The following is a 21,791-nucleotide window of genomic DNA, read 5'->3' on the forward strand; positions in this document are numbered from 1 at the left end:
TCTGGCAGGGTCTCAGGGAGTGTGGCAGGGTCTCAGGAAGAGCCTTGGAGGACATGACAGTGTCTCAGGGAGTGCGGCAGGGACTCAGGAAGGGCCTTGGAGGGAAGTCCTTGCATCCTGCAAGCAGTGTGGCTGCCCAAGCCCTCCCAGAGGCTGCCTCCCCATGCAGCCTGTCCGTTTCCTGGCCACCTTTCAGTGGGTCTGCCTACACACTTGCTCCTCTCATCTGGTGGTCCAAGGCCCTCCTATTATAGCTGTCCACATGCCCCTCCCTATGACAGGGTGTGGTCTTCTTGTTGGTGTATAGTGATATCTTACTGTGGTTCCAACTTAATTTCTCTAATGATGAGAATGTTGGACATAACTTTTCATGTATTTATTTGCCATCTATATCTTCTTCAGTGCGATGTCTGTACATACCTTTTGCTTATTTTCTAATTGAATTGTTTCTTTTAATGTTGAGCTTTGACTGTTCTTTATATATTATAGATATAAAGACTTTGTTGGATATGTGGTTTGCAGATATTTTCTCTTGGTCCTGTTTCTAATTTCTATCTATTTTTTTTTTTTGGAGATAAAGAGCTGGGATTACAGGGGTGAGCCACCATGCCTGGCCACCGCCCCCCTTTTTTTTAGGCAGAGTTTTTCTCTTGTTACCAAAGCTGAAGTACAATAGCTCAGTCTCAGCTTACTGCAACCTCCATCTCCTGGGTTTGAGTGATATTCCTGCCTCAGCCTTCCAAGTAACTAGAACTACAGCTGCATGCCACGATGCCCAGCTAAGTTTTTGGTATTTTTTGTAAAGATGGAGTTTCACCATGTTCGCCAGGCTGGTCTCGAACTCCTGACCTCAGGTGATCCACCCACTTGGCCTCCCAAGGTGCTGGGATTAGTGGTGTGAGCCACCGTGCCTGGCCAATATTTTTCTTTTCTACATTGTGCTTTGAGTGCCAAGTCTAAGAACTTATTGCTTAGTTGCAACAATTTCCAAGAGTCCAAAGATTGGTTTTCCTATTATTTATTTATTTTTTAAGTTTTACTTTTAAGACCAGGATCTATTTTGAGTTAGTTTTCTTTTGTCTTTTTCTTTGAGACAAGGTTTCACTCTGTCACCCAGGCTGGTGTGCAGTGGCATGATTACAGCTCACTGTAGCCTCACACTCCTGGGCTCAAGTGATCCTCCTGCCTCAGTCTCCTGAGTAGCTGGGACTACAGGCATGTAATATCATACCGACTAAGTTAAAAAAAAGTTTTTTTTTGTAGAAACAGGGTCTTGCTGTATTGCCCAGGCTGGTCTTGAATTCCTGGCCTCAAGTGATTCTCTTGCTTTGGTTTCTTAAAATGCTAAGATTACAGGTTTGAGCTGCTGTGCCAGGCCTTGAGTTATTTCTTATATTTGAGGTTTTTTTTTTTGAGATGGAGTCTTGCGCTGTAGTGCAGTGGCACAATCTTGGCTCACTGCAGTCTCTGCCTCCTGGGTTTAAGCAATTCTCCTGCTTCAGCCTCTGGAGTAGCTGGGACTACAGGTGTGCGCTGCCATGCCCAGCTGATTGTTTTGCATTTTTAGTAGAGATTGGGTTTCACCATGTTGGCCTGGATGGTCTTGATCTCTTGACCTTGTGATCTGCTTGCCTCGGTCTCCCAAAGTGCTGTGATTACAGGTGTGAGCCACCATGCCTGGCCTTGTGTGAGTTTTAAGTCAAGGTTCGTTTTTAACCCTGTGGATGTCCAATTGGGCCAGCAGCATTATTAATAAGACTATCCCTCCTCAATTGAATTGCATTTGCTCCTTGGTTAAAAATTGATTAGTCATATTTGTGGGATATATCTCTGGGTTCTCTGCCCATTGGTAGTGTGTGTGTAGTCAGTACCACACTAACTTGATTACTGCAGGTGTAAGTTTGGACACTGGGAAGAGGGATTCCTCCCACTTACTGCTATTTTTTTCCCCCCAAAATTGTTCTGGCTATTCTGTGGCCAATCTTTCCATATACATTTTCCCCTTTTCTTCCTCTAGCTTTATTGGAATAAAGTTACATTTCTTTTTTCTAGGACTTCAGTTGCTTTCTCATGTGGTGCTTTGACATACACATTTTAGAATGGCCTTCTGGTCCATAAAAATGTTATTTATTTTGGTCTTCTTTGATTTCTTCTATAATTTTCATGATACTGATCTTGTATATCTTATCTTAAATTTATACCTAACTGTTTCCTTTTCTTTGGAGCAATTATAAGTGATATCGAGTTTTAATTTGGTTTGTACTTGTCTATTGTTAGTACATATAAATGTGTTTTTGTGTGTGTTAATCTTGTACCTTGTTATTTTATTGAATTTACCTGTTCTCAGAGTTTTTAAAAAACACAATTGAGATTTTCTCTGTAGACAGTCATGTCATTTGCAATGAGGACAGTTTTATTTCTTTTTTTCCAATCTATATGTCTTTATTTTCCTTTTCTTACTCTTATTGCAGTGGCTAGAATGAGAATGGTAAGACTGGCATTGTCCCCAGTCTTAAAGGGGAAGCATTCAGTCTTTCACCATGAAGTATGATTTTAGTAGTGTTTTTAGATGCTGTTTATGAGACTGAGGAAATTCTTTTCTTTTCCTAATGCACTAAGAGGGTTATTTTTGTTGTGTTTTTTCCTTCTTTCTCTCTTTTTGAAACCATAATTGGGTGTTGAGAACATCTTTTCTGTGTCAGTTGATGTGATCATATTTTTTTCCATTGGCTGCTTGATGCGGTGGATCACATGGATTTGTCTGAGAACGTGGACTAGACTTGCATACCTGAACAAACCCTTCTTGCTTGGTGCGGTGGATCACATGGATGTGTCTGAGAACGTGGACTAGACTTGCATACCTGAACAAACCCTTCTTGCTTGATGCGGTGGATCACATGGATGTGTCTGAGAACGTGGACTAGACTTGCCTACCTGAACAAACCCTTCTTGCTTGATGCGGTGGATCACATGGATGTGTCTGAGAACGTGGACTAGACTTGCATACCTGAACAAACCCTTCTTCTCTAACGTGAACACTTATTATCGTAACTTTCCCTGTCAGCACTGCTTTTGCTGCATCTTACAGATTTTGATCTGTTGTGTTTTCAGTTTCAGTTATTTGTGATTCTTAAATTTTCCTGAGACTTCCACGTTGACCCATAGATTGTTTAGATGTGTGTTGTTTAAATTCTAAATGGTACAGATTTTCCTGTTATCTTTCTATTACTGAGTTATAGTTTGATTCACTTACATTAGAAAACTTAAACTATATTTAATTATTTAAATTTGTTAACTTTTTTTATGTGTGTGACAGAATCTTGCTCTGTTGCCCAGGCTGGAGTGCAGTGGTGTGATCTCAGCTCACTGCAACCTCCGCCTCACAGGATCAAGTGATTCTCAGCCTCAGTCTCCCAAGCAGCTAAGACCACAGGCATGCACCACCATGCCTGGCTACTTTTTGTATTTTTAGTAGAGATGAGGTTTTGCCCTGTTGGCCAGGTTGGTCTCGAACTCCTGGCTTCAAGTGATCTGCCTGCTTCGGTCTCCCAAAGTGCTGTGATTACAGGTATGAGCCACCATGGCTGGCCATTGTTGACTTTTTTCTTAATGACCCAGGTTTATGGTCTGTCTTGATAAATATTCTGTGCTTAAAGTAATATGATTTTTCTTTTCTTATAATACTAGTGTAACTTGCAAATAGAAATTTTACATAAGTAGTCTAAGCAACAATTAGGAAACCCCAACACTGTCCTTTTGTTGTGTCTGTAATTTGAGGTGGAAGGTGGAGGCTGCAGGGGTTCTAAAGGAATAGTATGTTCTACCTTATGTTTCTGTGACTCCTGTGTGTCCAGAATTCCCTAGGGGAGGGTCCACGTGGTAAGGAGAGGGTGGGATGCAGTTGCCAGCCCTGTGGGCTTTCCAGCAGTGGAGCCGACATTGCGTCTTCCTAGGATCTGCTCTAGGGGTAGAAGTTGTCCTGTTTTGGGCAAGGCTGCTTTCCCAGAACTGGAGGTCTCTAGATTCTGCAGGTGGGCACGCTCAGGCTGTGCCACTGCTGTCTGCATCCTGCTTTACTCAGGAGAGTCTTGGGGTGGCCTGCAGATGCCCCTGCCTGTCCTCCCAATCTGCTGCTCCCCAGATGCTGTTGCTGTTGCCTCAGACTGTGGCCTCCTCCCTGATGTCGTGGGTGCCCCATCTCACTGATTGTATCTGTTGTTGGTTACTCTTGTTCAGTGTTGATTCCCAGTGCCTTGGACACTGCCTGGCATAGAGCAAGTGCTCAGTAAATAGTAAACAAATGTTTGCAGAACGTCTTCAGATATGTGAGACTGGTGCTAAGGTCTTCTGCGTCTGCTCTAACTTGGATCCTGTGTGGGGGCACTGTCCACCCTTACTTTGTGCCTCGCTGACCCATGAGTGACTGGGAACAAAGGATCAGCCAGGGTTCCCTTAGGTCTTTTAATAGCTTGATGGGATGAAATTACTTCAGGAAATACCTTGGGTTATTTATACTTGTTGTCCTACAGATAATCCTGATTGGCATTTTCTTGCCTGAGGATTTGGGGCTGTATCTTTCATCTTTGTAAAGTAGTTCCTTAGTTCCTTTTTTTTTTGAGATGGAGTCGCATCCTGTTGCCCAGGCTGGACTGCAGTGGTGCAATCTTGGCTCATTGCAACCTCCACCTCCTGGGTTCAAGCTATTCTCCTGCCTCAGCCTCCTGAGTAGCTGGACCTACAGGCATCTGCCACTACGTCTGGCTAATTTTTTGTATCTTTAGCAGAGACGAGGTTTTACCATGTTGGCCAGGTTGGTCTCAAACTCCTGATCTCATGATCCACCTACCTCAGCCTCCCAAAATGCTGGGATTACAGGCGTGCGCCACCATGCCCGGCCCATCCTTGTAAAGCAGTTCTTGTTGAAAGACCCAAAGAGCACATTTGGAGGGATCCTCCTAACTACTGCTCTTTGAATCTATAATAGAGCACTGGGAGATTTCCCAATGCAGCATTCTAAAAATTCCATTATCAGAGCTAAGGTTTTTATGCTCTTATACTAAATAAAATTATATTGAAATAGTTCTGACACAGTCTTAATGGGCAATATTTCACAACATAAATGAGACAATGCATTTTCTCCACATGTCTTTTATCCAATCCGTGGTATTGTGTCTTGAGAAGGATTGCCACCACGGCTCCTTTCTGCTGGAGACAAGCAGGCCATTTCTTTCCCTTCACCCACTTTATGTAATTGAAGCAAAATGATAAAGCCTTTGTGTAACATTGTGTTCCATTGCTCTGGGTCCTTTCATGTTTAATTTAGGAGTTCATGTAGTGTTTGGTTTAAAATTAACTGTGAAATTAAATTCAAGAGAGATGAATAGAGAACACCTTCCATCTTCCAGGGAGTCTCCACTTTAATTTACAGACATGTAAATTTTTGGAGCATATTTGGAGAGGGAAGAGGCTGCATTTCAGAACCCAGTGCATGTACCGTAACACTGCAACCTCCAAGTTAGGTTTTCCTAATTTCTGCTCTTACATGCTCTGCAAGGCTGCAATTTAAATTACAGCTGTAGCCAATGGCTCTGCCCCTCATTCATTTCCTTTTGTCTGCAAGCCTCTTGTTACTGCTGATTCATGGAAAATACTGCTTCCTGTAGCACTGGCAAACTTGCTCCATTATCTCGTTCTAGAGATACCTCTCCTTTTCTTCCTTCAGAACTACAGAAAAACTGGTGGATTATGTAATACACTCCCTCTGCCTAACACATATACTGAATTGCAAACACACTTTTGAAGTCAAAGGAGTCAGGATGGGACATAGGTCTTCTGGCCACTGGGCCATGCTACCCACATTTTTTTCTGGCAAGCTCACAAAAGTGAGCGGCCACGTCATTCCTTAGAAAAGTGGCAAGTATTTTGCAGAAGGAGGTAAACTCTTTCTAAGCTTGTCGTCCTGGGTGGTTCTTCTGCATGCCCTTGACTGTTCCTGCACATGCAGTGAGCTCTGGAGCATGCTGTTGTTTGAAGCCAGAGCCAATGAGAGGTCAGGGGTGGTGGGGCGAAAGGAAGCCCGCGCAGGGAGGAGGGCCACAGTGAGCCTCAAGGGCTCCGACTTCACCCGACTTCAAAGAAAATAATGATGCTGATAACCACAGGAGCTAACGTGCGCAGAGGGGCCAGCCCTGTTCAGGGAATCCTCTGTGTGTTGATAGACAGCCCTACAACCCGACGAGGCAGGCTTTATCTCCACTTCCATTTTCTAGATGAGGACATCAAGCACAGAGAAATCAGACCACTTGCCCAAAGTCCCCAGCTGGCCAGTGGCTGCCTTTGGAGTCCACATTTCTCACCAGGGTGTAGCACTTCTCAAGGAGCCAGAACTATCTGTAACCAGTGCCCAGAAGGCTGTGCAAGGTGAACAGATGTCTGTTCACCTTGGGTCTGGCTGTATGTTTTCATCATCTATGTTATTTGATTTTGAAAAGGTGCAGTAGGCTGATTAATGACCTCTCCCCATAAAATGTCCACATTCTAACCCCCACACCATTTGCATATGGGACCTCACATGGCAAATGGGGCTTTGCAGAGTGATCATGCCAGTAGCCTTGTGATGCAGATATGATGGGGTGAGCTCAGTGGGTCCTTACCTAGAGAACCCTCCCAGCTATGGTCAGAGGGAGTTATAACTGTGGAATAAAGGGTCACAGAAGTGTGATGTGAGGGCTTGATTCACCACTGAAGCTTTCAAAGCTGGAAAAGAGGAATCCTGTTGGTAGGATTTGGATGGCAGAGGAAGATGAGGGATGGATTCTCCCCTGGATCCTGCAGAAGGAAGGCGTTCATGCGAGGCCTCGATGTACGACATAGTGCGTGGCTGGATGTCTGACCGGCAGGACCGCAGGAGGGTGGGTTTGCAGTGGTTGGTGACAGCAGCCCAGGAAGCAGTACAGAAGGTCTGAAATGCCTTTTCCTTTAGATACAGACCCAGGATTCAGATATGCTCAATCATATGGTAGATCTGTTTTTAAGTTTTGAGAAAGTTTCATATTGCTTTCCATGTGTCTGTGCTAATTTACACCCCACAGCATGCTAGGGTTCTCTTTTCTTCACATCCTCACCAACACCTGTTGTCTCTTGTTTTTTTTTTTTTTGCTGACAGCCATTCTAAGAGGTGTGAGGCCATATCTCATTGTGTTTTTGATGTGCATTTCTCTGATGATTAGTGATGGTAAGCACCTTTTCACACACCTGAGGCCATTTTATGTCTTCTTTGGGAAAATGTCTATTCAGATCCTTTGCTTATTTTTTGGTCAAGTTATTTATTTTTTGCTCTTGAGTTGTATGAGTTCCTTATATATGTTTGATACTAACCCCTTATCAGGTATATGGTTTGCAAATATTTTCTGAGTCTGTAGGTTGTCTTTTCATTTTGTTGTTTGTTTCCTTTGCTGTTGGGAAGCTTTTTAATTTGTTATGGTTCCACTTGTTTATTCTTCACTTTTGTTACCTGTGCTTTTGGTGTGATACCCAAAAAATCAGTGTCAAGACCAGCATCAAGGAGCTTTCCCCTGTGTGTTGTTCCAGAAGTTTTACAGTTTCAAGTCTCACGTTTAAGTCTTTAATCAATTTCAAGTCATTTCTGTATATGGTGTAGGGTAGGGTCCACTTTCATTCTTTTGCATGTGGTTATCCACCTTCCCCAATGCCATTATTTATTGAAGAGACTATCCTTTCCCCACTGTGTATTCTTGGCATTCTTGTCATATATTAGTTTACTGTAACATGCATGACTTTATTTCTGGGCTCTTGATTCTTCCGTTCTATTGGTCTATATATCTGTTTTTATGCCAGCCATACTGTTTTGATTACTATAGATGTGTAATATAGTTTAAAATCAGGAAGTGTCATGCCTCTAGCTTTTTTTCCTTACTCAGTGTTAATTTGGCTATTTAAGGTCTTTTATGGCTCCATATAAATTTTAAGATTTTTTTTCTATTTCTATGAAAAATGCCATTGGAATTTTAATAGAGATTGCATTGAATCTGTAGATTGCTTTGGGTAGCATGGACATTTTAACAATATTAATTTTTCCAAACCATGAACGTGGGATATCTTTCCATTTATTTGTATCTTCTTTGATTTCTCCATTCATGTTTTACTGTCTTCCATGTACAGATCTTTCAACCTCTTTCGTTAAATTTATTTCTATTTTATTCTTTTTGATGCTCTTATAGTTGGGATTATTTTCTTTCTTTTTCAGATAGTACATTGTTAGCATATTGAAATAAAACTGATTTTTTTTGTCTTCTAATTTTGTATCTTACAAATTTACTGAATTTGTTTATTAGTGTTAACAGAGTTTTGGTAGAGTCTTCAGGGTTTTCTGTATATAAGATCACATCATCTGCAAACAGAGTTTAACTTCTTCCTTTCCAATTTGGATACTTAAAAAATTTTTTTGTTGGTTGTCTAATTGCCGTATCTAGTACTTCAGTACTGTGTTGAGTAGAAGTGGTGAGAGTGGGCATCCTTGTCTTGGTCTTGATTTTAGAAGAAAAGCTTTCAGCTTTTCACTATTGAGTATAATGTTAGCTGTGGGCTTGTTAGATATGGTCTTTATTTTGTTGTGGTACGTTTATTCTATACCTTATTTTTTGAGAGTTTTTTAGTTATGAAAGGATGTTGAATTTTGCCAGATGCCTTTTCTGCGTTTATGAGATGATCATATGATTTTTATCCTTCATACTGTTAAGGCAGTATATCACGTTTATTGATTTGGGTATGTTGAACCTGTCCTTGCATTCAGGAATAATTCCTACTTAATTGTGGTATGTGATCCTTTTAATTTGCTAGTATTTTTTGAGCATTTTTGCATCTGTGTTCATCAGGGATATTGGCCTGTAGTTTTCTTTCTTTTTTTGTAGTGTCCGTATCTGGTTTTTGTATGAAGGGTAATCCCGGCCTTTTTGCAAAAGTTTAACAAAGATGAGCATTCTTTAAGTGTTTGGTAGAATTTACCTGTGAAGCCAGCAGTCTTGAGATTTCTTTGTTGAAAGGTTTTAATTAGTGCTTCAATCTTCTTACTTATTATTGGCCTGTTCAGATTTTCTGTTTTTTGTTGATTCAGTCTTGGTAGGTTGTATGTTTCTAGAAATTTACCAGTTTCTTCTAGGTTATCAATTTGTAGGCATGTAATTTTTCACAGTGTCCTTATGATATTAGTTGTAATGTCCCCCTTTTCACTTATAATTTTATTTATGTGAGTCTTCTCTCTTTTTTATCTTGGTAGGTCTAGATAAAGTTGCATAAGTTTTGTTTATCTTTTCAAAAACCAACTCTTAGTTTTGTTGATCTCTTCAATTGTCTTTCTGGTCTCTATTTCATTTGCTTCTGCCATTATTTTCTTCCTCTGTCAACTTTGGGCTTAGCTGGCTCTTCTTTTTCTTTTTCCTTGAGGTGTGAAGTTAGGTTGTTTATTTGACTTGTTTCTTCTTTTTTAAAGTTTTCTGTCTTAATGAACAAATGATAATTGTATATATGTAAGGGCGCAGTGTGGTTTCCATTCATGTGTACACTGTAGAGTGATCAAATCAGGCTAACGATTTTGAGGTAGGTATCTGACTGCTTTAGCTGTGTCCCATGAATTGTGCTATGTTGTGTTTCCATTTTTGTCTGACTCAAGATACTTTGATTTCCCTTTTTTTTATTTTATGATACATTGGTTGTTCAACAGTGTGTTGCTTAATTTTTGCATATTTATCAATTTCCCTATTTTCCCTGTTATGAATTTCTAGTTTTATACCATCATGTTTGAAAAATATACTTGATATTATTTCCATCTTCTAAAATTTGTTAAGTTCAAGCGTGGGGGGGTGGGTCATGCTTATAATCTTAGTGCTTTAGGAGACTGAGGCAGGAAGATCACTTGAGGCCAGAAGTTCAAGACCACCTTGGGCAACATGGCAAGACCCCCGATCTTTGCAAAAAAAAAATTAGCTGGATGTGGTGGTGCACAGCTGTAGTCCTAGCTACTCAGGAGGCTGGGGCAGGAGTATTGCTTAAGTCCAGGAGTTCAAGGCTGCAGTGAGCTTTAACTGTACCACTGCACGCCAGCCTGGGTGACAGAGCGAGACTCTTGTCTCTAAAACAATTTTTTTAAATAAATAAAATTTGTTAAGACTTGTTTGTGAGCTAATATGTGATATATTCTGAAGAATTTTTTGTGTATGCTAGAGAAGAATGTATATTTTTTGGCTGTTGGGTAGAAAGTTCTGTCTATGTCTGTTAGGTCCACTTGGTGTACAGTGCTGTTCAAATCTGCTGTTTCTTTATTGATTTCCTGTCTGGATGTTCTATCCATTAACTTAAATGGGACATTGAAGTCCCATATTACATTGCGTTGCTGTCACTCTATCCCTTTAGCTCTGTTAATACCGCTATGTATATTTAAGTGGTCTGGTGTTGGGTGTGTATTTATTATAACTGTGATAGGTCCCTGTCGAATTGACCCTTTTGTCAGTGGAAGAGGGTGGATAATGACCTTCTTTGACTCTAGAGGCAGTTTTTGACTTAGAGTCTATTTTATCTGACATAACTTCAGCTATCCCTGCTGTCTTTTGGTTACCATTTCCATGCAAATTTCCATGCAAATGGTAACCAAAAGAAGTTTTGTCTTTCCATCTGCTCAGTATCCCACCTATTGGGAATTTACATGATGAGTAGCTCTAAACCTGTGTGACTGGAGGAGCAGATGCATGAAGATCAGAGATGTTCTAGATCATTTTCTTGGGTGCTACCCCCAAAGTCTTTCCTTTCTTCTCTCCAGAAGTGATGCAGGCCTTCTGCTTTGCAGGCTCTGTTCATGCATTTTCTGCTCCTCTTTTGCTCAGCAGGTGTTGGTTACCGTGCAGAGCACTGAAGAATCCAAGAGAGGCACGCCACGCTGTCCACCTCAGGAGCTCACAGCTGGACTGTTGCCAAAGAGACTCAGAAGCACAGAGTGTAGGCTCGACTGGAGAGGAGAGCAGTGGTAGAATGGCGGCTGGGTCTGTCAGGTGGTGCCTGGGAAGCTAGGTGATGTGTTCTGTGCCCGGTAGGAAGAGGTGTGTTGTATTTCCCAGCACATGGACAGGAAGAGGACCTTTATACAGTCCTTTAAGCCAGTGATCCCGTCTTTTTGGCACCTGGGACCAGTTTCATGGAAGACAATTTTTCCATGGACCACAGGGTGGGGCATCATTTTGGGATGTAATGGTTCCACCTCAGATGATCAGGCATTAGATTCTCATAAGGAGTGTGCAACTTGGCTCTTGTGCATGCACAGTTGACAGTAGGGTTCACGCTCCTATGAGAATCTGGTGCTGCTGCTGATTTGACAGGAGGCGGAGCTCAGGTGGTCATGCTCACTTGCCCAGCTCACCTCTCACTGTGCAGCCCTGGTACCAGTCCGTGGCAGGATTGGCGGGGGGTGAAACCCTGCTTTAAGGCAGGCATCTTTTAAGAATTTTTATTATTTTTACATTTTAGGCCTATTTGCCATATTTTTTTATATTCCTGATAGATGAAAATTCTTTTTCTTAAGCGTAGAAATTTAGCAGTGTCCATAATTATATCTGAAGCAATGAACTCATCTTCTTCTAGAACCATGTAGTTTAAAAAGTTTTATTCCACATACTAGAGGCTGATCATCTACATGCTATTCCATTTCTTAAATGACAAGTGAAGGTTTCTCCTCCTACATGGTATGTGGGGCTCCTTAGCTGGTGGAGGAGGGTGGGTTTCCGAGTGAGGACAGCTGCATCCACATGTCCTGAGCACTCACTGTGGGCCGCAGAGACGCTTATGTGTGGATCATGTGCAAGCCGGTGTGTGCGATGAGTGGGGTGACAGGTATTGACGGTGGCAGTGGGCGGAGCGAACTTAGACCACAGCCAGCCCGGCTGTCCTACGAGGGCCGCGGTTGCTCATTTGTGTGTGAATCTGCTAGGACTCAATTTCATGATGTTCACGGACCTCCTCCAGAGCTGAGGACTCCTTGAGGTGTGTAGTGCAGTTTTCTGATTTTACGGATGAGCAAGCAAGGCCCCATGAGGAGAGAAGAGGTGCACGGGGTAAGAAAATACTGGTCTGCATCCTGGGTGTGCATGTCCTTTGTTTTCTGACACAGAAGATTACTCAGCATTCCTGAGACTGTTTCCTCCTCTACAAAGTGGGTGATTGTAGTTCTACCTCGTATGGTCACTATGAAAGGTACAGATGGTGTGTGTAGAGCACTTACTCCAGGACCAGGTGCACAGTGGGTGCTCAATAAAAATTATTTTTGCTGCTATCCAGTCCTGCTGACCAGTGGTCGGTAGTCATGGCTCTTTGCTCTTTTTTATTAGTTTGAGATGGGGTCTTGCTCTGTCACCAAGGCTGGAGTGCAGTGGTGTAGTCTCAGCTCACAGCAGCCTCTGCCTCCAGGGCTCAAGCAAGTGTCCCATCTCAGCCTTCTGAGTCACTGGGACTATAGGTGTGCACCACCACGCCTGGCTAATTTTTTTTTATTTTTAAATTTTTAGTAGAGATGAAGTCTCATAATACTGGCCAGGCTGCTCTTGAACACCTGGCCTCAAAATATCTGCCTGCTTTGACCTCCCAAAGTGCTGGAATTACAGGCGTGAGCCACTGTGCCAGGCCAGCTCTTTGGTTTTTACTGAAAGTCTCTGTTCCCTCCAGACAAACTTAGCCCAAAGGTGAAGCCAGAAGAAAGGAAAGTGTCACAGAGTGAGACTGCAGGGCTGGCTCGGAGCCAGCTTCACCCCGTCTGATCTGTGCCTGCAGTGCCTTCCTCCTTTCATCCACGGCCGTATGCACATGCTGTCACATCTGGTTCTACTCATCGAGACTTAATTAAATGCCAAAAAGGAGACATACCAAAGCGGAGTGTCTTTGCTTTGCTCTGTGTAGGGTGGAGAGGGCAGCCTGGCTGTGGTGCCCACTCGCCGTGCCCAGCGGGTGAACCTCCAGGGCCACCCTCGGCATTGGACAAGGAAGTGTCCTTAAAATGGGTCCTAAACAAAGACCGAAAAGCGGAGAGTGAATGGAAGGAATTATGGGAGTTTGGTAGCAATTTACTGGATTTTAGGTATTTACATTTAAAACAGAACAACTCTTAAAAGCTTAAACTGCAAAAAGCCGACACGTAGTATCTCATTTCCTGAAAATGAACTTTGAGTCTAGTTGCACACATTATAAATAAACTAATTTTAGTTGGAATTGGAGTTTCAGGTAATACTGGCAAAGGGAGTCGAGTTCTATGAGATGGAAGCCATGAAGAAATGGAGTGAGAGTCCCTTTAGGGGATTAAGAAGTGAATAATGCCTGCTAGCATTTAATTTTCCACTCAATCTTGCCCCATTCTTCTTGTATTTTTTAAACAGATTTATTGAGGTATAATTTAAATACCATAATTTCAGCCTTTGGAAGAAGTGTATGAGTAAATTATTTTTACTAGATTTAGAGTTTTGCAGCCATCACCATGTTAGCGCATTTCATCACCCCATGAGGATCCCGGGGACCCGTTTCTAGTGAACTCTTGTTGCTTCCCCCAGCCTTGGGCAGCCCTGATCTTTCTGTTTCTCTCAGTTTACTTTTTCTGGAAGTTTACATAGAGTGACTGATCCCATCTGTTGCATCTGGCTTCTTTCCCCAGCATAACTTCTAAGCACCCATCTGCACACGGGCTGTGCCATGTCTCCTCTGTGCCTTCACTGCTGGTGGACATTTGGAATGTTTCCAGTTTTTGTCTCCTTTGTATAATGTTATTCGCATCGATGTTTTGTGTGGACACGTGTTTTCATTTCTGCTGGGTGGCTTCCTAGTAGAATTGCTGGGCACATTCATACGGTAAACTTATGTTTAACTTTGTAAGACACTGCCAAACTGCTTTCCACAGTGGCTAGATCATTTTACATCCCCACTAGCGATGTATGAAAGCTCCAACTCTCCATGTCTTGGCCTTTTCTCATATTTTGTCTTAGAAATTCCACTTCTGTTTGAATTACAATCAAATACAAATGTTACTTTTGTGGTACACAGAAGTCCCAATTATATAAAGTGTTGGACTGTGTGCCTTTGGTATAATAGGAGTCTAGCAATTGGGAGGAATCGGTTTATGGTGCTGAATGAATGGACCAGTTGCCATGGGAGCATATGGGAAATAATTAATGACAGTCTGCCGTGGCTTTCCCATAGAAAAAACTCTGTCTGGCCTTCCACTGTTTTATCAGGGTCATCTAATTATTTAGGAAATGAAAGCAGCTTCCCTTAGAAGGCAGGTTGGTGGTAGCTGTCTGTGTCTGTGGGGTATCCAGGCCTGAAACAGCAAGACCTGTGACTGACTTACCATGCGAATAGTTGTGGTGCACAGTGGCAGGTACAGACTCCCTCACGTCCACACAGGCCTTCGTGGGCGCTCACTCCCTCGTGAACCAAAATGCAGTCATGTCGTGTGCTTCTTTGCAGATTGTGCACAGAACTCTGGCCGCCATGCTGGGTTCCCTTGCGGCACTGGCAGCGCTGGCCGTGATTGGCGACGTAAGTTGTCACAGTCCCAGTCCCTGGCTCACCACTCAGTGGAATGTCAGCTCAGAGACATTCCAGGATTCAGGATTTCACTGGTGTTTTTCACTGTTGTATATGCCACTTCCATACTTTTGCCCAAGGACTGTGTTAGAGGTTTGAACTAACAAGCCACAGCATTGAAGAGCATTGTTATTCAGTTTCGTTACACACTCACATCCCGGGGGTGTGATTCCTCATTGTGGCTGAGGAAAGGCTCCTTATGGTCATGTTTGCCCAGGGCTGAGGAGCTGGGTGGTGATGGGGCTGGATCCGAGTGTTGGAACTAGAGGGAGCCCTCCTAGCTGGTACAGAAAGGTGGGAGTTGGTCAGGCCGGGGTCTGTCCTGCAGAGATCAGGAGGCCCCTAGAGAGGTGTGTTTGGGGATGAGGGGGTCCTGTTTGAGTCTGAGCAGGGCCTCTCTGGCAGGGACATGGGGAACAAATGTAGGTAAACAACAGAGACCTGTGGCCACTGGGGCTGGGGGCCCTGAGTTGTCTGAGAGGCAGTGCTGGAGCCCAGCTGAGAGTGGCACAGGTGGCCATACCCGTTCCTGTCATCTGGCCTCAGGTATGGCACTGCAGAGGGCACATACAGACTCCATTAAGAAGGTAACTGGGGGCTAGTCCTGCCATGTGGGAGCTGCTAGAGGCAGGGGCTAGAAAAAATTGATGACTACATGCATAGGTTTGACATTTTAGACACCCTGGGTCAAGAATGTTTTACAACAGCTTCAAAGGCAAGTGGACGGTGAGGTTTGCCGAGTGGGTCTGCAGCAGGGTGCAGTGCCTCATTAGGCTCATCATGGGGATGGTGGCATACTGGATTAATTGGCAAATGTGTGCTTTGTGCAGAGACCCAGCCTGACCCACGTGGTGGAGTGGATTGATTTTGAGACGCTGGCCCTGCTGTTCGGCATGGTAATTATTGGCTTTCCAGTGGGACTGGGCTCCACGCCTGCAATCGCTGGGTTTTCTCTTGCCTCCGCTGCTGAGGGTCCATCATTATATGAAAGACACAGTGCCCAGGGCTTCCCTGAGAAGTGTCAGCGTGGGGCTCATGAATCTCTCCTGAGGAGTGGAGTGGAGCTCTGGTTCATTGGCTGGAGATTTCCAGCCCAAGGCTTGTCTGACGATGAAATCACATTGCCATTTAGAAAAGCTAGCAATTCTTTTGAGTTACTGCCCTTAAAATAAAAAAGCCGGACTATCCCAAATAAGTGAACTATGTAGGAGTTTCAGTGGGAGAAGAGTACCTTTCATTATGTGAAGAAGGGAAGGTATCACTCATAAGTAGTAATCTGGGTGTTTGCTAACTGATCCTATTGCCCAGTGGCCACTCTGCTGTGAGGAGTGCCGCCAAGTTCACTTTCAGGAACTCCAGGTACACAAGTGCGCTCGTGTGGGACACGATCATAACCCAGCTTCACTAGTGAACAGCAGGGCGGCCCATGTTCCTGAGCAGACCCCAGACAGCCCAGTGGTCTGCAGGAGGGCTTGTCCTCTCTGGGCGAGAAGACTTGCTCTGTGTCCAGCTGGGCGCCATTGATCCTCATTTTCCTTGCTAACATTTCAACCCTCCCAAGGCTGGCCGACATAACGGAAGCCCAGCTATGCGAGGCTTACATGTGACCTGACCGAAAACCATGCCGCCATCCTCTGTGGGCAGGCGGCGCATGGGGAGGCAGGTCAGTGCTCTAACCCAGGCTTCACAGAGTAACCAATATTTGTGTTGAGCCTGAGATGTATGTAGGGCTTGGACATCTGGATAGAAGAGGGGAAGTGTGCCAGATATCCCTGAGATATGCCTTTTTTTTGAGAAAGAATGCCGTATTAGTTTGCTAGGACTATGTAACAAAATACCACAGACTGTATGGCTTAGATAATATACATGTATTTTCTCATAATTCTGGAGGCTGGAAGTCCACAACCATGGTGTGGGCTGGTTTGGTTTCTCCTGACCCTCTCCCCTGGGCTTGTAGATGGCACCTTCTCCCTGTGTTTTCACTTTGTCTTCCCTCTGTGTTTCTGAGTCCTGATGCCCTCACCCTATAAGGACACCAGTCACACTGAATCAGGGCTCACCCTAATGACTTCATTTTAACTTAATTATCTCCTTCAACACCCTCACTCCAAATACAGTCATGTTCCCCGGTACTAGGGGCTAGATAAGAATCTTTTTGGGACACAGTTCAGCCTATAAAAAGGGCTTCAGCACTTTTTTCTCAGTGGAATTCAGTTCATTGAGCACTTGCAGGTTCTGCGATGCTGGTACTGCAGGGTGCAGGGTCTGTACAACCAGGTTCCTGCCTTTTCTGCCGTATTTCCTGGCAGCCGACCACCCGCGGAGCCATTTACCCCCATCCCTGAGTTCTAGTCTCCCTGGGCGGTTCTGTCGGCAAACGTGTAAAACACCACACGGGTCTGCACATGTCTGTTTCATGCGTGTCCGCGTGAAGCTCCACTGCTGTGCAAAGCCCCATGCTTCACCGCCAGCTCTCAGTGGCCTTTTGGGTGAGGATGAACATTGTGGTCACTCTGGACACAGTGGATGTTCACACTGGGTCTAAATTGTTGGGACATTTTTGTTTTCTACGGTTTATCTGAGAGACAATAGTGTCTGCTCAGACTCCTGTTTACAAAGTATTTTAATTTAAATAATTAATTGCATTTTCGCAACCTGACGAAGTATAGGACATTCAGAGGCAAGGTGAGCAAACTGAAGGACAGAAAGGTTACCTCATATTTTTGTTCAAGTTTGGACTATTTTTAAGTGGCAGAATCAGGATCTGAACTTGCATCTTCTCATTCCAAGTTCAACACATGGTGACTGCCATCTAAGAGGTGAAGCATAGAAACTTCCAGAACATTCACTGGTTGAAATGTCTGGTTGATAAAATTCGGATTAACCGGGACATGGCTGTTTATTAGGATCCAGGATGGCGTTTTCACCAACTCCTCATCCTCACTGGAAAGAAATAGTCGACAGGTGTTCTGGGTTCACCTGGAGCCCAGGGAACAATTGTTTCATACAACTGCTCCCAAATTGGTGACAAAAATCAGTTTAATTATTTTAGAAAACAAAATGTAACCCAGTTTTAACATCTTAGGATGTTTAAGTGTTGCTTGTGTGGCCACATAGGTGCAGAAGGCCATGTGCTGGAGCCAGCCTGCTTCTAGCTTTGTGGTTGGGAGCAAGCTGCCTCGCACTCTCATCCCATTTCCTGCTCTATAAGACAGAGGGTGAAAATAATACCTGATTTTTTTTTTTTGTGAGGATCTGATGGGATGGTCATGTGCCTTGAGGCAATGTTCCTGGACAAACATATAGGCACAAAATCACCAGCAAGAGGCTCAATTTGAGGAGTTAGTGAGTATACTACTCTAGGAACCGACGGGCTTTCTGCATCAGAGGGAAGAGCTTGGTGGTGTGGTGGCTTTCAGGGGCCAGAGCTCAAGTTTGTAACTGATGATGCTGACGTCATTTTAACATGGTGTCCTGCTAAAGATGATCCTTGCTCTTTCTTCTCTTTTCTCCATAGATGATCTTAGTAGCCATATTTTCAGAAACGGGATTTTTTGATTATTGTGCTGTAAAGGTAGGTGTGATGTTGCATTTAATAATTGTACACTGATTAATTTATATATATATATATTTTTTTTTTCTGACATATATTTAGGAAACAGACATTGAAAACAAACACCTAAAAATGCCATCCTTCTTTTAAAGGCTGCTTGTGCAGGGCAGGGCATGCTTGCTACGGTGAGCTGTGGCTCTGAGTGGCACTCTCAGCTGCTCAGTAAATAAATGAAGGAGGAGGTCAAGGAAGAGGGTACTCAGGTTGAATGTCTCTGTGTTATTTAAATTGGTGAGAGCTACACATCAAAAATTGTTTTGCATATTAGAGTATCCAAATGTTTCAAGCCGTTAGTTTCTGATTACTTTGCTCTTTGGTGAAATAATTTCCATGATTACCTTCTAAATATTGAATATATGCACAGTCATGTTTTTAACTGGAACTGGAACCCTGGGGAGCTTCACCAGCCAGCCCTGGCCTCCAGGATTTACCTGTCCTGTCATTCAGGGTGGGCAAGAGGAGAGCTCATCATGTACCATGCCCTGCTAATGCAGTCTAGTGCTGTGTGTGAATATTTATTTTTTGAAGCTGAAAAGGTCTTTTAAAAACTCAGCAAACCCTGTGTAAACTCAGAATGACAGAACTGTGCTGTGATTTTTGTCATCTTTGTCCCCCATCTTGCACATGCCAGGTAGATTTGGTCCCTTACTCCTTACTTAGTAAAGTATCCCTTAGTTCCCCAGAGGTCAGCAGACACTAGGCTCACATGGATCCTAACTTTCAAAGCTCAGATTGTCTAACCAGAATACTAATGGCATTACGTGGACTGAGAGTCATCGCCTTGTGACAAATTAACCCTCACAGGGACTCTGTGAAGGAGGAGGATCAGAGGGATGACAGTGTTGACTGGGGAGGATTTAGAATGTCCAGGAACTGTGGGGGCCAGTGCTGTCTCATCTCAGCTCCCCTAGGACTCTGTGGGTCTACGTCTTAACCCATGGGGCAATGTTAGCTTGGCTCCCTGTTCTTAGAGTCACTAATGAAAGGCAGCCTCTGTTCTTATGAGCCCGCTGACTCTGGCTTGTATCCTCTGTGTGTGTGTGGCCAGGCATACCAGCTCTCCCGGGGACGGGTGTGGGCCATGATCATCATGCTATGTCTCATCGCGGCTGTCCTCTCTGCCTTCCTGGACAACGTCACCACCATGCTCCTCTTCACACCTGTGACCATAAGGTATGCAGAGCACCTCTGCCTTGGGGGTTGTGGCCAGGCTCTGGCAGGCGTGTGCTCTGGCTGCATGGCCTGGCTCCAGGCTTCCTTCTCAGGTGCGTGAAAAGGTGGGTGGTCGTGCCCACAGTTCACTACATTTCAGTCCAGCCCCTGTCTGCTTTGTATGACTGCGGCATACACTGCAAGCAGTGGGGCCGCAGAATCCGGTGGCAGAAATGCCTGTGAGACGCAGAAGACACAGGCCTTGCTTTCCTGGAGATTATGCTCTCATGGGGAGAAATGTGGACAAGAATGGCTCACCCCGGACCAGCAGGTGCCAGGAGTCCCTGTCCATGTTCTTCTCCATCACTATCTGCCATCTGGGCTGGCTCAGCAGGTCACACGCATGCTCAGGGCTCACAGGGTCACATAGCTGGGGGAAGGTGGAACAGCCACCGTGAGGTTCCTCATCAGAGGCATGGAGGGTGGGCTATGTGGATGGGCAGGTGTGGGGGATGCTGGGATGTGCCTTCTATACTTTGCTTAGTGCAGTGTTTCCCAATTCTGTACATGCTGGGTCCCCTGGGGAGCTATAGAGCACCACGGCCCGGCCCACTCCCAGGCACTGGTCTGTGCTGGCCAAGCCGTAGGACTCCTGGATTCCAGCACAAATCTAGTGTGAGGCTGTGGTGGAGCTGCACAGCTGTAGAGTGTGGCCTGACAGATGTGTAGGGTGAACACAGTTAGCATGAATCGGTTGTACACTTCAACCTTGCTAGAAGAGAATAACTGGAATGCTCCCAGGGTAAAGAACAGATAGCTATTTAAGGGGACAGGTATCCCAGTTACTTGCTTTGATTATATGAATGTATTACAGTATCACATATACCCCAAAAATGTCTGTCTAGTATGTATTATAGCAATACAAAGTAAACAAAAAAATACAAAGATGAATGAAACAAAGGGAAGGGGTGAGAAGAGAGCTTAGGGCCTTGGTATCCGGGAAGGGGAAGGTGGGAAAGGGGCTGAGTCAGCAGGCCCAGTGTGAGCCATCCACACTGCCCCCACACTGGCCCAGAGGACCTGACCACCTGCAGCAGCTTGGCTGTGGAGGGCCTGCCCTGCCCTGTCCTGCTGCAGAGGCTGTTGCATTTGTTCATTCCCCCGCAGCACTGCCCTCCTCACTTGGGGGGGTGTGTGTGTGTGCGTGCGTGTACGCGCGTGCGTGCCTCCCTTACACGAGCAAGTGCCTTAAACATATCTGGGTTGTGTGTGGGCCTTTCACGGTGTGTACTGTGGGACCGCTTTCATTTTCCTCCGTTTGTGACAGGTTGTGTGAGGTGCTCAACCTGGATCCAAGGCAAGTCCTGATTGCAGAAGTGATCTTCACAAACATTGGAGGAGCTGCCACTGCCATTGGGGACCCTCCAAATGTCATTATTGTTTCCAACCAAGAGCTGAGGAAGATGGTACGTACCAGCATGCCAGGGTTGCTTCCAAAAACACACACCTCCACTTGCTTAGCGCTCGTGGACCACCACTCCCCCACATGGACGCCTTTGTTAGAAATCAAGGTCATCACACCAGCTCTTCAAGGTGAGTGCTACTGGGCATCTCAAGAGTAGGATGTTAGGTGACTGGCCCTTCAGTCCTGGAGTTAAGTGGCTGGAATTGACTTCGTTCTCATTCTGATCAGTTTTTAAACAAATAACTGGATAACATGACATAGGCAGTCATAGTATGTTATATTGATTATATTAATAGGAACTGAGGTTTCTTCCAACTAACATTAAAAACAAAATGACCTGTTCCCTCTCACTGGAGATACGAGATTCTCTTCTTAACTGTGGTAGATTAATTTACTGATGAGACTTAAAATTTATTTTTTAAGGGTTGGAAACAAATGTCTTTAGAAATAAACTGCCTGAAAGCCCCATATAAATATTAGTGTCTAATTTCTTTGTATAGTGTAATAATGACAAAGTATTAGAGAGTGAAATGGTATTTTACACATCTTCAAGCATGAAAATTAGAACTGTATCATTAATTTTTATTCTCCACTCTTTGATCATTAGAATTTTCTCAATCTCCCGTCTGTCAGGTATCAGTAAGATGCTTCCACATTGGTGTTATTTCTTGTAGATGTTGTATCTATGTGTGTGTATGTGTCCAAAGGGTGTCAGTGTGTTTGTATTTGAACTCTGTGTTTCAGACAAATATTTAAACCTTTGAGAACCCATGATTCCAGGGTGTTAATGGCTACTTTATGGGACCAGCATGCTCTAGAACTCATGCTCAGCCTCTCAGAACTCAGAGGTTCTGGGTATGGCTCTACATTCCCTAGCTGCCCAGGGAAACTGCTTGGCAACACTGCAGCAATCTGGCTGTGTGAGCTGAG

At 44.2% G+C, this 21,791-nt stretch overlaps 1 protein-coding gene across 22 annotated transcripts in view; it reads left to right on the plus strand.

Moving 5' to 3' along the window:
- OCA2 (OCA2 melanosomal transmembrane protein) overlaps positions 1–21,791 on the plus strand; it is a 431,394-nt gene that overhangs the window by 64,888 nt on the left and 344,715 nt on the right. For 17 of the 22 annotated variants that reach the window (XR_013536485.1, XR_008482351.2, XR_013536487.1 and 14 more), the window contains 5 exons: positions 14,512–14,583; positions 15,462–15,527; positions 18,149–18,205; positions 19,293–19,417; positions 20,724–20,862. Coding sequence is in view for 15 of the 22 variants with exons in the window: in XM_054258175.2 (XP_054114150.2) it covers positions 14,512–14,583; positions 15,462–15,527; positions 18,149–18,205; positions 19,293–19,417; positions 20,724–20,862 (459 nt within the window). In the remaining 7 variants the exon portion in view is untranslated. Of the gene's footprint in view, positions 1–14,511; positions 14,584–15,461; positions 15,528–18,148; positions 18,206–19,292; positions 19,418–20,723; positions 20,990–21,791 lie in introns of all 22 variants that reach the window. The other 5 variants (XM_078375670.1, XM_035306445.3, XM_078375674.1 and 2 more) reach the window with 2 other exon arrangements.

This window comes from Callithrix jacchus, chromosome 6, assembly GCF_049354715.1.
Source record: "Callithrix jacchus isolate 240 chromosome 6, calJac240_pri, whole genome shotgun sequence".
NCBI classification, from domain to species: Eukaryota; Metazoa; Chordata; class Mammalia; order Primates; family Cebidae; genus Callithrix; species Callithrix jacchus.